At 35.0% G+C, this 15,130-nt stretch overlaps 1 protein-coding gene across 5 annotated transcripts; it reads left to right on the top strand.

The window, feature by feature from the left end:
• Nucleotides 1–252: 252 nt before the first annotated feature.
• On the top strand, nucleotides 253–13,459 carry LOC110794809 (protein CHLOROPLAST IMPORT APPARATUS 2). Of its 5 annotated transcripts, none has more exons than XM_056840334.1 (7): nucleotides 253–404; nucleotides 536–633; nucleotides 6,402–6,433; nucleotides 6,508–6,591; nucleotides 10,480–11,572; nucleotides 12,375–12,551; nucleotides 13,186–13,459. In XM_056840334.1, the coding sequence occupies exons 5-7, from the start codon at nucleotides 10,499–10,501 to the stop codon at nucleotides 13,234–13,236; spliced, it is 1,302 nt and encodes a 433-aa protein (XP_056696312.1). In that variant the 5' UTR covers nucleotides 253–404; nucleotides 536–633; nucleotides 6,402–6,433; nucleotides 6,508–6,591; nucleotides 10,480–10,498; the 3' UTR covers nucleotides 13,237–13,459. The 5 variants fall into 5 exon arrangements, with proteins under 5 accessions (XP_056696312.1, XP_056696316.1, XP_021855460.1 ...); XM_056840338.1 differs by having other exon boundaries at nucleotides 316–447; XM_021999766.2 differs by lacking the exons at nucleotides 253–404; nucleotides 536–633; nucleotides 6,402–6,433; nucleotides 6,508–6,591 and having other exon boundaries at nucleotides 9,565–11,572.
• Nucleotides 13,460–15,130: the final 1,671 nt, after the last annotated feature.

Below are 15,130 nucleotides of genomic sequence, written 5' to 3'. Positions count from 1 at the left end.
TATGAAATGGATGCTCCGTGTAACTTAAAATATGAACCCAAATGTTATCTGACTTTATTTGACCGGACCCGACTCAAACTGAATGACTTCGATTCACCCTCGAACAAGACCCATATAGTCCACTTGTCCAAAGAACAACACGTGTAGATGCCACATCAGAAATTGAAAGATCTTTTTGCTGAATCCAATTGGCGGACGGTTGCTGATGCTAAAAGCATCGCCAAGTAGACGCCAACTACCTTTTATTTCTCCTCCTCTCCCTCCCTCCTCCTAACGGATATCTCATTTCCGCAATTCCACTCTCTTTCTCTCTCCTCCGTACCACCTTCTATAGGGTTTGAAAATCTTTGAATTCGCAACAATTGATTCGTATCCGAGCTTTCTCTTTAATGGCGGATTCTCAGGTGTCGCATGCTTACTGTTTCTCTCTTTATCTTCTTCCTCCTCGTAATTCTCTTATCTATATTGTTTCAATTTTATTTGGCGCTGTTTTTCGGCAATTAGGGATTTCTAACTCGAAAATTTTGATTTCTAGGGCAACTTAACTTGCAATTTTGAAGGATCACACTATGTTTTCTCGAGGACTCAGTTAGAAGAATGCCGAATTTGGCGCGATTTTGGGTTTCCTCTAAGGTAAATGTTTAATTTTTTGCAGCAATTTGAGTTCAATTTTGGTTATTTTTTAGATTTCGCAAAAAGTTTCGAAGGTATGAATTCAAGGAAATTGCTAGTTAATATTATGCTACTAGATATTGAGGAACATTTATCTTCACATTTTTGTAATGAACTAAGCTTCTGCAGCTTCCCCTTATTTGGCTGATTCTTTTGTACAAATTGCATAATTAGTTCTTAGGGTTTGGAAAAGATTTATCGTCTTTTGAGGCCGAACTTTGTAGATTGCGTAATAGTACTAAGGAGTAAGGAGTAGTATATTTGTATATTTTTTTTACCAAAATATAGCGATGAAATACTTGGTCAAAGTTGCATTGAAGGAAATGTGAAAGGGGACACATGTTTTGTTGGACAGGAGAAGTAATTTATAGGAGTAAATTTCAACCTAAAATCAGGCATATAGTTGATTTCGGTGAGCGAAATTATAGTTGTTCATTCGGCTATGATCAAGTAAATTTATCAGGCTTGATATACCGTCTTCTTCATACTAGTATTCACGGAGTACTGTTTTAGTATGGAGTTATAGACCAATGGTGGTAGAATATAAATGGACATTTAGAGATAGCAAGATGACCTTTCCAGTGTCTCTTTCTGGAGCTAATCATAAGAATCGACTCTACTATGTCCATATCCATACCATTTAAAGTAGGTGATCCATATCTTGCTGGTTATTCTGGCATCACCATACCCTTGATCTTGATGATTTGGGTTGTATCTCGGATATTCCAGTGCAATCCTTTGATAAGAGTTAGTTTTTGAGATGAGATATGACCTGTGGTGCTATGGATCTCATAGAGATAGATGATCAAGATAGTGGTAACTCTACGAGAAGATGATTTGTTGGTTCAAGAGTGTTAGAATATATGTTAAAATATTCTCATTGATTGTAATTGATTGTAAATCATGTAACTAATGACGCCAATTATGCTAACAGAATATTGACTAATGTTTCATGATTTTCAATCAATTACCATCAATGAGAATATATTAACATATATTCTAACAAAGAGAATAGTTGTTGAAATATTACTATGAGGCCTGTACTTATGTTCTTTGTTAGGAAATGAGCATTTGAACTATATTGCTATAGTGAACTTTCCAAATTGGAATATGGAAGTCATGTAAACCGTAATAGACTAGTAATAGGGTAATTTGACAACCCTCTCCAGATTTATTCATGGATATTACAGCTAATTGTTTGGACAAGTGAGGAGTGATCAAGAAAATGAATATTGTAAATCACATGCATCACTTTATAGTTGTCTAAAACTATGTTAGAAATAGCAACCTATGACAATTCTAACTGCCAATAGCCATGCCCTCCATTGCAAGTTTCTATCTGTCATTTGTTTTGGGTTATATTACCATGATAAAAGCATCCACCGTATGGAGTCAAAATGAGTCCCATTGTTGTCTCCAACAACTTAAGGGTCTAGGCAGGCCAGTATGTAATTTTTCTACCAACCATTCAGCACTAGTAGAGAGTTAATGCAGGAGCATCCGACCAACCAACTTTTTTTTTTCTTAATATAAAATAATCTTAGTTATATCTGGGTCTGGCTAATATCACAGTGTAAGGAGGAACCAAGCAATTGATGCATTTGATGGATAACACGGGATTATTTCTCGTATTTTGGTGAGTTGTGCTTGTTTGTTTGGGTAGTTGGCTTTGGTGTTTTAAAAGAGCAGAAACAAATAAAGAGATATCTCGTGAGTTGATTATGTTTGGACTTTGGAGGATAAAATTCAGCAAAGCATTTGTTTTTGCACTGAATTATGTCGGTTAGTTAGGCAATCAAATATTTCAGGTCTTTGCTGAATATGTTGATATGGTATCTTGCTGGTTGAATGCTAGAGTTTGATTTAGCTTAAGTTTCCTGTTTGCTTTAGGAATTGATTCCACAATGTAAATTGAGCACAATAATGAAGAAGTGTTTAGTCTACTGAAGGTAACTACATCTATTTTCCACCAGAATTTGCGGGGTATGATACTAAATTATTGTAATGGGGAGTGGACAACGGCCCCGAGCTCTTCACATTAGGTTTATATCTAGCATTAGTTAGTCTGACGTACTATTTCCCTGGGTATGAAGGTGTTTACATGTGATGCTAGTTGGTTGAATAGAGAAAGAATAGGTATATGTGGTGATATTAAAAACTTACTGTTATGTTTCTGAAAAATTACATAATATGATTAATATCTATTTTTCTGCCTTCCCTTGTAGTTTGTCAAAAAAAAATTCCATGTTTTCTCATCTCAAGACAACAAGTTTTCTAATGGTATTTTGCTGTTTTGGGTAAGGTTGCTTATATCTTGATCACACCAGCTTTGAAAAGATAGGTAGCGGCTTATGTTAAACTGACAGCTATTTTAAAAAGTACAGAGTATGATCTTTAAAATTGTTGCCTTGTTGGTGCCTGTCATATCACTTTTTTCATACACTTTCTTTGATTGGATCAACTTTTTGTGTGTTAAATGTGTGTGTGCAATAAAAACTGTAACACCCTGGAAGGCAGTGTAAATAAAACTTATTTGTCATATCGAATAGTATTCTATTAGAAGAGAATTTAGAGAAGCAATAGAGTACATCTAATGTTTGCCATTAGATGATTTGGAGAGTTCAGGTCTCTTTATATCAGAACTAAGAAGACTATGTCTTTAAAGAAACCACTAGCTTCCAGAAATTATATATTGGACTTGATTATGCAAGTGTTGATATCGTTCTGACATGATATTTTAAGTTGATTAACCGTGTCCATGGTACAGTTCCAAAGTCAACTTTGTTCAGTTCCAGATTATTGGGTGGTTTTAGGAACATGGACTTAAAAACCCCTATGTTTCTTCCACTGAAAAGCCATTTATCTGATCTGTCCTTCCATTAAAAAACCCCACTTGTGCTCTTTTAATGGTGGGTTTACTAAGGACATCTTAGATTGCACGCAGAACTTGTTCATGCTTGAATAGAAGACAATAGCTCAGGTCTTATGAATGCATAATAATGTCCTAGTGTAACACCCCAACCCTTAATTAGGGTGGAGCCAATTGTCACGAAATGAACATCTTGGACCAACAACTGGCCTCACAGGCCACCACAAGTTCTTCCGGTGCATTTTGTCCTCACTTATGCATCACCCATCCTAAGACTACTCCCAGCCAAGTGCGCTTAGCACATGTGCTCCTTAAAAGAAAGGTGCACCTTGGTGGTATAAGTAGTACATTGAATCCTTTTAAAGCAAAGCAGGGGGATTACACCTAGGGTACATATTGCCTCCTCATTGATCCCACTAGTCCATCCATTTAATGTACACCTTTCCTTCTTTAATATTTTTGTCTTCTGTTCGTTCTCATTCTTCCCATGAATTATTCCTTCTTGTTTGGGGATAAAGTACATTTTAATGAACTTTAAAAAGGTATACACCAATAGAGGACTAGTCCCCAAATGGCCATGGGGATAATTGCATGCCAACCCGAGTGTTGTATAAATTTGAATAATAATCTTTGAGTAAATTCCTGTAAAAGAACATGAGCACTGTGAAAGGAGAGTTTCTCTACCCGAAATGATCCATGACTTGGGTTCTGTTCCAGATGTACCGTCCTATTTTCTTTCCAGTCACAAGAATTGTCATGTACACATCCGGTTATTCCCCTAAAGTAACAACCAGAATGCATTGATTATCATAGAAGGCAGGCACACCCATGCACGCTCAAATTCAGAAATACACCAAAGTTTTAGGATCAAATGGAGTTGGATGGAGGCTAGGGAAGTGTCTCATGGGGGTGACATCTTGGTTCTTGTTGTGAGCAGTGAGCCCCATTGTTTTCCAATTAAGGCTCCGATACTATTGTCGTGTCTCTTCACTACCATAAGGCAAACAAACATCTAGCAAAATAATCTTATTACATTATTTGTCATAAGTTTTAAGTCTTTCTAGGTAAGCTGTGCATGTAAAAGCATTGTCGTTTTTGTAAAACTCAGGTTTCCAATTGAACTTAGATAAAAGAAAAGAACAAAGATTCTGATAATTTTGTAGGGTTCTATTAGAAGAGCCATATGTCTCAGCTGGCTGGAAGGCTCAGAAGGGCACTGTGCTTTACTTTGTATTTCTTAATCTATTCAGAACATTTTTCTTGTCTCATAAAATTTAATTGTTTGTCCCTAAAAGTGTAGTTGAAATTGACTCTTGGGGCCTAATCTCTTCCAGGATGCTGAATGGAAGGAATTTGGTCTGTGGTGAACCTGAAAATCAATCTGTTTCTTCTACAGAATAAAATTAGCTTGATCTTTTGCTTGTTGTCAATTGAAACTTGAAATTATTTCTGCCAAAGTTTATCAACACTTAACAAATTTAGAATTTGTAACCATCATTGTTGATATGCCTATTATATTTTTGTGTTTGTGCAAGAGTGACCAATTTCTACTTAATTGTAGTTTAACGTAAATATTTATTAAGTGCATTGACATGTTTTCACTCGAGCTTAATTGATCAAATTTGCATCCTTGATCCGGATCGAACTGCCGTAGAGAATGATAAAAGATTGTGTAAGTGGTATCTCATCGTAGCCTCGTTCTTTTCCCAGGAGCGGGTGGAAAGAGGCTTCAAAAAAAAGTTCTTTTAGAATACAGACTTTCCGCAGGCAACCTGTGCTTTGTTACAAGTTAAACCTGTCAGTGCTGCCTGTTTCAGTAGTACTTTACGTTACTTTATGTCAGTGTTTATAAATGCGCGCTTAATTAGGTCTGAGCAAAGCGTTTGTGATTAAGCGCGCTTAAGTGCCTGAAGCGCAAAAGGCGCGCTTTTTGGCGCTTCATTTTTTTTTTTTTGTTTTTATTACGTTACGTTAAAAGCTTTTTTTATACGGAGTATGTTGTTATTGTGTTTTGGACCACGCCCTATTAATGCTTAACAATAAAAAGTTGGCCAAGAGTCCAAAAGAAAAGAAAAAAGAAGAAAAGAAGAAAAGAAGAAGACAAGTAGACAACAGTCACAATAGCCGGCCCTAGCTTCTTGATAAACACTATGTTATCTGCTTTATTTTTGTTAAAATAAAGAGTGATATATTTTTGGAAGCAAATCTGATGTTTATATATTTTTGTGATTATTTTAGTAAGATATGTATGCATAATAGTAAAAGAACCTTAACCTCTTAAAAAGTGCGCTTCACTTCGATGAAGCGCGCGCCTTGCTCTTGCGCTTTGCGCTTAGGCTCTAGGACTCATATCGCTTTAGTGCGCTTTGCGCTTTTTTATACACTGCTTTACGTGTAGGAGATTGCATGTGCTGCTAGGTTAGAGGATGCTTGGATGATTTTGCAAGTCTTATGGTTGGTGAAATTAATTTTGTCATCACCAGGCAGCAGCTGTTTTCGTGATATGTTAACATAATTCAGGTTTATGTCCGAGTGAAAAAGGGCCTGTTGTTATCACCTGCCTTTTTCCGGAAGGGGTGCATAGATTTAGTGCTGCCTGATGTAGTGTTACTATTTTTTTCATAGAATCATAGTATACTATTAAACAGTTTCATGAATATCCAGATTGACTTAAGCATTTCAGCTGGCCGACTTAGCGGCAAATGAATAGAAAAAGGATAATTAATCCGACTTCAAAAAATTTCTCGCATCATTAGGGATCTTGTCCGACCAAGGTGTTCTTTTTTATTGCACGTTTCATCATACCAATCTGTTTATTGGCTGGTCTTCTTTTTCATTCCTTGCACGATGTTGTTTGCAGGAACACAAGGACTGTTAGTTGGACAACGGCAGGTAAAATGTCTGATTGTGATTACTGATTCTGTCATTCGGTTTGTGACATCAAATACTATTGCATTTTTCCTCAGGATAACTCGCTAGAACTTGGAAGACACACAACAACAATGTGCTCATAAACAATGGACTTCAACAACTTGTTATTTTCAACGGAGGTAAGCTAGACTTTGTTGCCCATTTCTCAGTATTTTTTGTTTGATTTTTGATATTTTTCTGGTTAGCATAGGAAGTAGCTCATGATTCAAGAGTTTTTCTTTATGTCCCTCAAAAAAGAAAACGAGAAAAAAATACACAGTTTTTCTTTGTGGTGCCCCTGCCTTTTCCTTGTGGTGTCTTAACTTTCAAAAAATAATGTTCAAGAGGTACTTTGTATTTACATCAGTACAGTACATGACTCCAGCAAGTACTTCTGTTAACCTTTAAATATGTTGGTTAAATTGCTCCTTCACCAAAACATCTTTGTCCCCCTCTATCTGTTCCGTGCCCGACTAAGCCAATCCATCTATTGATGGTTCAAACATCATTTTTAAGCTTTAATTGCCAGGCGACGTTAAACTAAGTTGTTGTATTACTCAACTTAATCTATGTAATAATAATAGCTAAGTAATGAATTAAGGTGACATGGAAAAATAAGAAATGCGGGGCATAAAATGAGATATAGAAATGAGACAATGAATCCTTATTGCCTTATTGGTGTAAGGCTGTAAGCTAATGTCAATTCATCATATATCCATTTGAAAATTTGAATAGTATTCACAAAATATGTCCGAGGGATCCAAATTTGAATTATGTAGGAGTATATAATTGATAAATCTGATTATTTTATTTTATTAGAAATAATCATCAGCTCCCATTCATTGTACGAAGTACGTAGTATAAAGAAAGCCAGAAAGGAATACTTTCTCCTCCTCTTCTACGGAATACTCACTAACTGAATTTCATACTTTTTTCATTTTCTTTTGCGTTCTTTATTATTGGATTTTCTTGAATTAAAATACTTTCCAGATTTTGCATCAAAAGAATTTTATTTCAAAAGATCTTGTGCGCACAAGGTGTACAATAAATTTATTGTACACCAAAATAACTTTTACATAATTGTTTGTAACTTTTACTATGTTTTGATTAACTTTTATATTATACAAAAAAGGTTGATAGAAAAACATTTTAAACGGTTAAATAACTAATTTTATACATTATTAGTGATTTTGAAGAAATATTTTTTATTAAAATGAAAAAAAAATTAACTAAAAAATTTATACTTTTACATATATAAAGCTAACTTTTAAGTATTTTAAGTTAACTTTAATGTCGGTGTACAATATTTATTGTACACCACTCGTAAATATGACTTTGTGATTTCATTTTGTTTTTGTTGTTGTTGTGGTTAAATTCGCTTAAACTCATTCTCATCTCTTAATAAATCTCTAATTAAATCAGTGGAAACATTTGAATTCACGTGGAGTTTTATTAACTTTAAACCTCAAATTCTCACCTCTTAGTATCTTAGATAATGTTAAATGGGTAGGGTTAGAATAATCTTGTGTCCCAATCAAACAGATTGAATCCTATTGTAAGAAGTGGTGGTATTTTGTTAAATGACTAATTGTATACACTTAGCCTCACAATTCACACAAAATATGACCCTTGGCTTCGCTGTAAGCATAAAAGGATAACGATTGCGAGCAAAATAGTGCAATTGTGCAAGTAGTATATCTATCACGAAACCTTGGCTTTTTTCTAAATTCTAATCCGAAATCTCTAAGGAGCCTTTTAGTGCAACGTTAAGGGGTCATCTGCCACACATAAATTTTCACACAAAATACCAAAAAGTTGCAAATCATTTTGCTGCCGCGTTGAGGGAAATTTTTAATTTAGTTTTCCAAAAGTTCTTTTTTTATTTATTATTATTTATTTTCTCTCTCCTTTCTAGATACACGTGAAAGTGCTACCAACCTATAAAAGTATCCTCCAGGTCAGCCGTTAAAAATCTGTAGCACCCAATAGTATTTTGACACGTCAGTGGATAAGAGAACTTCCCATATAAATGGGTAATAAATGACTGAGGATTGATTACTTTAGTAGATCCGTTGGGTAGCTAATTCAGTAACTCAGAAAAAATCTGTCTAGCCCACAATACTTGCCCATGATTAGGATAGATTCATGTAGAGCCACAATCTCGAATATGCCACTCACAATTTCTGATTGCCTGTTTTTTAACTCCTACTAACAATATTATTCTTGCTCTTAAAAAATAAAAAATAAAAAATGTTACTGTATTTCTTAATATTTTCGTGACAGAAAATATTATTTTTGTTTGACTTTTTGAAGTGAACCAAGCTAAAATTTGAGTACTCAATTATTACAAAAATAAAATAAAATGAAGAACTTTACACTGTTAATATTGTATTAAGAAGTAATTTTTTTTAACATAGATTATGGTTTAGTTGACACTTTTGTAAAATTACAACATGAAACTTGCAAAGAATCATTTTAGTCCAACAAGAAAGAACCATTTTTTTTCTTTCCTTCACTGAGATGTCTGAATTCGTATTTGAAAATATCTATAGTAATTTAAAAGTTTCAGAATTCAGAATCGGTGAATAAAGACATTTGGCTTCATCTTGTGTTACTACAAAACTACTGCAACCTTATTTCTGAGAGTTGATGGGGCCACAAATGAAAAATCTTTGTAATGTTTTCTGAAATATCATCATGAAATGAGTTAAGCATCCGGTATTTATTTGCTTATAGTGAATGAATGCATTGATAAGATTATATGGGATTTGATTATATAGACGAGTGTATAGGATTCTTTTTCTGCCTCAATAATGATATAGGTTGGGTTGTCCTCGGATTAGTTCCCATAAACTCACCTAAGTTTATGTAAGTTCAGATAAAAATCGAAAATAAGATGAGGATAACCATAAACACACCATCAATATTCAATAATGTGTTGGCAATCTCCTTATGGGTGATAGTTTTTTCTGCAGTGAAAAAGAATTCTGTGATGGTAACATAGTACTTTAGAGAAATGAGAAAGTACTTTAAAATCAGGGGTATTGTAGTCAATCCCGTGGGTTAAATAATTGTAGAAGGGGGGGGGGGGGGGGGGGAAGAGAGAGAACAATAGTGGTCCAGTAACTATTGTTGGCATCTGAAGAAAAGGTTGGCTCTTGCCCTGTTTTCTTAACCATCAGTTCATTACTCATAAGAACACACACTCCCACCTCTCTGTTTCTGAGAGTCCCACTCTTCTGCTTTTGCGGTTTTGCTATCTTCAGAGCTTCTTTAACAGATATCAGATTTTTTACCTCTTATCTCTTCTCCCCTCGTGACCTGCTCAAATACACATAATCGCCCATCAACTCTCTTCTCTCTCCTTCCCCCATTCCCTTCCATCCCAACCCCCCCAGTTTTGATTGTGGGGCTAAATTTTCCCTTTTGAACTCTCATCGGGTATATTTTCATTTTGCTGACTTCTGATTCTTCACTGCAAAACCCATCCACTGTTAGATTGTGATTTTTGAGCTTTGTGCCTTTCTTTCCTGTTCTTAGTCTTTTCTCCCATCTCCTTGCGATTTCCCTTGTCCTGTATAAATAGAAAGAATATCCATTTTCTTCCTACATTTCCAATTGTAGCAATCCACATTTTAAGAATTGCTCCTTCTTGTCAATTCATATATGGGGTTTTCCAGGGTTTTAGCTTAGAGCACAAAAACTTCCCTTGTTTTTGCAAATTGGGTTTGGTAAACTCTAGATTTTCCCTCGTATACTGTTTGTTGCCTTTTGCTTTTGCTCTTTTAGGGTTCAGGGTTTTGGCCTTTTGCCAAATTTGGTACAAAGCACGAAGCTTGTTTTCCACTCTTCTTGATTGACATTCCTTTGGTGAAGTTTTGAATTCTCCTTATTGCCTCTCAAAAGCTTACTCAATTCTCAGTTTTGAATTCCCTAAGCTTCTAAAAGCTAATGAGGATCAATTCTCTCTTGTTCAGTCTCCCATTGTTGAGTTCTAATTGAATTGAGACTGTTTGATTGAATTTCAGTCAGGGATTCATTCCAACAATGAGCTCCTGCTTGAGTGGAGGTGGACGGGCAGCCTATACAATTGACCTTGATATTATTAAATCCCCCTCAACTTCAACCCGTACCTCTCATTCTTCGTCGCCTTCTTCGACTATATCAGAATCAAGCAATTCTCCACTAGCAATCTCAACTCGAAAGCCAAGGACACCTCGAAAACGCCCAAATCAGACTTACAATGAGGCAGCTGCCTTGCTTTCCACAGCTTATCCAAATATCTTCTCCGCCAAGGATATATGTAAGCCTGGCAAATTCATCAAGCCCCGTGAGTACTCTTCCTTTTCCTTTGAAGAAACCTCTGGTGAATTGCTCCTACCTTTCCCAGTTGAGAAACCTGTATTTCATATAGATTCAACTGTCTATGGCAAGTCATACTCGAATGACATGGATGAAATCGGTTGCCAAACGAATTCCTCTAATTTATCTGATGGGTACGAAGATTTCGATGCAGAATCTATCCTTGATGAGGAAATTGGAGAGGGTGCTATAGACAGCATAATGGGGGATATGAGTGAGTGTGTCGAAGGAGAATCCACGACTTGCTCTGATGGCGGTGTTGGTCCGGTTAATTTCTGTTATGGTTATCCTGTGGGATTAGGACTAGGATTAGGATTAGGATTAGGTGGGAGATTTGATTTTGGATTTGGATTGATGAGAGGAGGAGTGGCCAAGGCATTTAGACAAAGTGACGAGGGAGATTGGTGGAGATTTCCTGCTGTTGATGTTGGTGAAATTTCACCAAGGTTTAACAAGCCTTTGCCAGCTGAGAAGAAGAAAAAGTTGGATAAATTAAACACCAAGCCCTCTTCTTCAACCCCAAAGAAAGATATTTCAGTGTCCATTCCCAAATCTAGTTCAGCCCTGAGCAAGGAAAATTCATCCTCAAGTCCTAAGTCCAGTTCAACATCATCAGGCAAGGAAAATTCAGCCCCAAATCCTAAACCCATCCCTGGGGTGCTCTTGAAACTGAATTATGATGAGGTTTTGAATGCTTGGTCAAATCGGGGTTCGCCTTTCTCCGATGATGGCTCCGAGCTTTCTGGAAGTGATGCCTTGGTATGTTCTAGATTCATCTTTGTCTCTGTTGAGTTTTTCGAGGTCTCATTATTAATGTATGAACTGACTTGTGTATTCCCCGTCTATAATTAAGTTGTTTGGTAAAGGTATATTGGGAAAAAAATCAATTGATTATATAGGAAATTGTAAAAGTAAGTACATCCTTTTAGGACACCCAAAATGGAAAACAGGCACTATATTTTGGGACGGACATCATTTCTTTTTAGACTAACCAAATGGTAAAAATCTTAATTACAAAGTACTCCACATAACGGAGCGGATATAGACTGTAGTGGAGTCAAAATATAGACGCTCTCTTGTATGAACTGAAAAATTAGTTTAACAGAGTTTGGCGCCTAATGATACTTTGAGTTTGTTGTTTGGATTAAACGATAACAGACTTTTATTTCCCAATTAAAAAGTTTCAGTTTTGGAGTATTTCAAGTTTTGGTGTTTCTTCTTTGGGCCTCACTACAGTTGAAAAAGGATTAAATTTATATCAAGTGAGACAAAAAGAAGAATGGTTGTGTTTAACTCATATTATAATACACAGTCAAGTATTCCGTTACTACTTAAATAATAGTAATATTTAATTTGTGCAGTCCCCTAAATTAGGGTTTGCATAGATGTTTTTTTCCCCCTTCTAATACACTGCTTATCATTTCCAGAATATAATGTAATGCATGTGAAAGAGGCATATTGCTTGCTTTTTCTAGCCTATCTATGCTCCCTTTTATTTCACTTATGATGGAATCGTCAACAAAATTAAAGAAATTAAAAGATAGAACTGTTGAAATGGCAGGCAAGATTGGCACAGATAGATCTATTTGGTGAGTCTGGGGCCTTGAGGGAAGCAAGTGTTCAGCGGTACAAGGAGAAAAGGCGAACGCGATTCTTTTCAAAGAAGATTAGGTATCAAGTTAGAAAGGTTAATGCTGATCAACGACCGAGAATGAAGGTATGCAACAATGCCAACTTGGTCAGTGCTCAATCTCAGTCATGTCAAATTCTAATACTTCATGTGGGTTTGTATTTGTTCTTGATGCTTTGTGCTCTTCTTCCTTTGCGGCAAGGAGATATGCCTGCTTAGTTGCATATTATGCTAGTTTGGGATTGATTTCATCCATTTAATGTTTTAGTTTTCTGAGCTCATGTATATGCCTAAGTTCGTAAACAATTGGCCATATGCTTTACACCATTTAAATATTTACTTTTCATGTTTCAACGGTTCAACCATGCCATAAATTCAGGTTTTACTCTTTAAGTTTGACATATATGCTGATGTAGACTTTGATCAAACACACACTGCAGCTTTTGCTGATTGCTAGTTTCAGGAATCAGGAACATGTTCCATCCTCAATTCTCAAATATCTCCTGTCATTATGTTCTTTGTGCTGTCCTGCAATTTCGGAAACATTTCTTGTTATAAAAATTCCACTGTATTTTATCTTGCACTTATCTCTAATGTTTTGTGTTTCTCAATATGTATTAGTTTCCTTGTATTGAAATGTTTGCATCAGTATGAGCGTGCTGTACTAGCCTACGTTATTGGTTTATATACTATCTTACATTTCTTCTATCTCCTAATGTAAAATATACTTGTTTTATTGCAGGGGCGATTTGTTAGAAGGCCAAATTCATCTGGGAGTGAAGAAATAAAGTAGCAAATGGTCCTTTGGCCTCCCAGTCCTTTTAGCTTTTACCTTATAGGAGTTCACACTTTTTGTAAGAATTTTGCAAATTCCACACACTAAACTGTAGCTAAGGCTAGGTAACAGGGATGATTGAAGAGCTGTAGTGTCATTATTCCCTCAATTTTTTGTAGTCTTTAAATCAACGGTTTGTACTTAGCAGCTTCTTTCAAATAAGAAGATTTGTTGGTGAGAACTGTTAGGTTTTCTGCTTCCAAATGGTATGCCAATAATTTAAATGAGGGAGAAGGGATTCATCCCTTTATTTCTATGTCAATTTAATTTTCGCTATATTTGCCGGGAAAAAACTTGCTTTCAGCTGTACACATGTACGTGCTTAATAATTTGCATGTGCTGATATAAGGAGGGAGACTGCATTGTTGGTAACCAGCGGCACAATTACTCCATACCCGGGGTAAAATGGTAATTTCATCTCATGAGTTGAAAAGTCAAACAAAGTACTATATATGAGCAAAAATGACAGTAATTAGTACAACAATGACAGTATTTAATACAACAATGACAGTATTTATGCAAACGATAGACAAAACTTATATAACACTTGTATACATACTTTTACCCATTCATTTAATATGCAACACTTTTATCCATTCATTTAAATGGTCTCTTTACTTTTTATATTTCATTACAGCTGTATACAAAATTTCCTTTTTTTGGGTGATTGTGACAATATTTAAATACAACAATGACAGTATATATACAACAATGACAATATTTATATTAGAAATGACAGTATATCACAAGTTCACAACACTTTTACACATTTATTTGAAGGTGGGCCATGTTTCCAATTTTTTTTTTATTTTTTAAAGTGGGTATGGGGTGCTTATTTCGCTGGTTACCAGCGATGTAGACAACCTCCTGATATAAGTAATCATGCTACATTTTTACCGTGCAATATGAGACATATACTCTATAGTAAATATCTATCGATTGCAAACTTAGCAAATACTTGTCGAAATTTTGTTACAAAATACGCATTTCTTTCTTGCTCTAAAACTTTTTTTTTTTACATAAGCTTAATTTGCATAAATAAAGAAAGTTTACACACTAAAGTCTTTATAGACCATGACATAACATACAAATGAAAATTTTAAGGGATCCTTAACTTGGTTTTAATGTCGATTTTACTTTAAACGTCATATGGAATGAGTAAAGAGATTAAACTCATAAACTACGAAATCAAATTGTTAAATGAAGACAAAAATGTCTAAATCAATCCTTTAATCTTAATTGCTGACCCATGTACTTCATTATAGTAGATGAAAAGAAGTTAGCATTAAAACCATCATACCAATTGATCAATAACGGTGTAAGTAATAGGCAACATGTACATTTAGATCTAGTATGATTGTATCAGTATTATTTAATGAAAATATGGCTAATTTTTAATGAACTCTAGGGAGTAGTCCATATTACGTTGCAACGTTTTTGTATATATATATATATTTTTTAGGGATTTTTTTTTAAAAAGGGGTCAAACATGAAACATGGTTTGAACCCTGACCTTGATTGTAATATTACCCACTTTCATCACTAATTATATTTTAGAGAGTATTGGCCTATTGGGTATTATTGTTGATTGTAATTAAATGACTACTAATTATACCAAATATAATATTAGTTTTTTTTACAATTATCCATCATACATTTGGTGGATCTCAATCTATTATGTTGTTTTTAATTGATTGTATTTTTTATAATTCAATTATTTAATAAGTGATGAAAGTGGATATTTTAGACTATTATATGGGGAGGCACCAAAAAGTCATTTACTATAATAACCTCAAGAGTTCCCTAATAAAATAGAGTTTTGTGTATAACGTATACTAATGTTCATTACTTC

This window comes from Spinacia oleracea, chromosome 1 (assembly GCF_020520425.1).
Source record: "Spinacia oleracea cultivar Varoflay chromosome 1, BTI_SOV_V1, whole genome shotgun sequence".
NCBI lineage: Eukaryota > Viridiplantae > Streptophyta > Magnoliopsida > Caryophyllales > Amaranthaceae > Spinacia > Spinacia oleracea.
The sequence above is the reverse complement of the archived record's forward strand: the minus strand, read 5'-3'. Positions and strand labels throughout refer to the sequence as shown.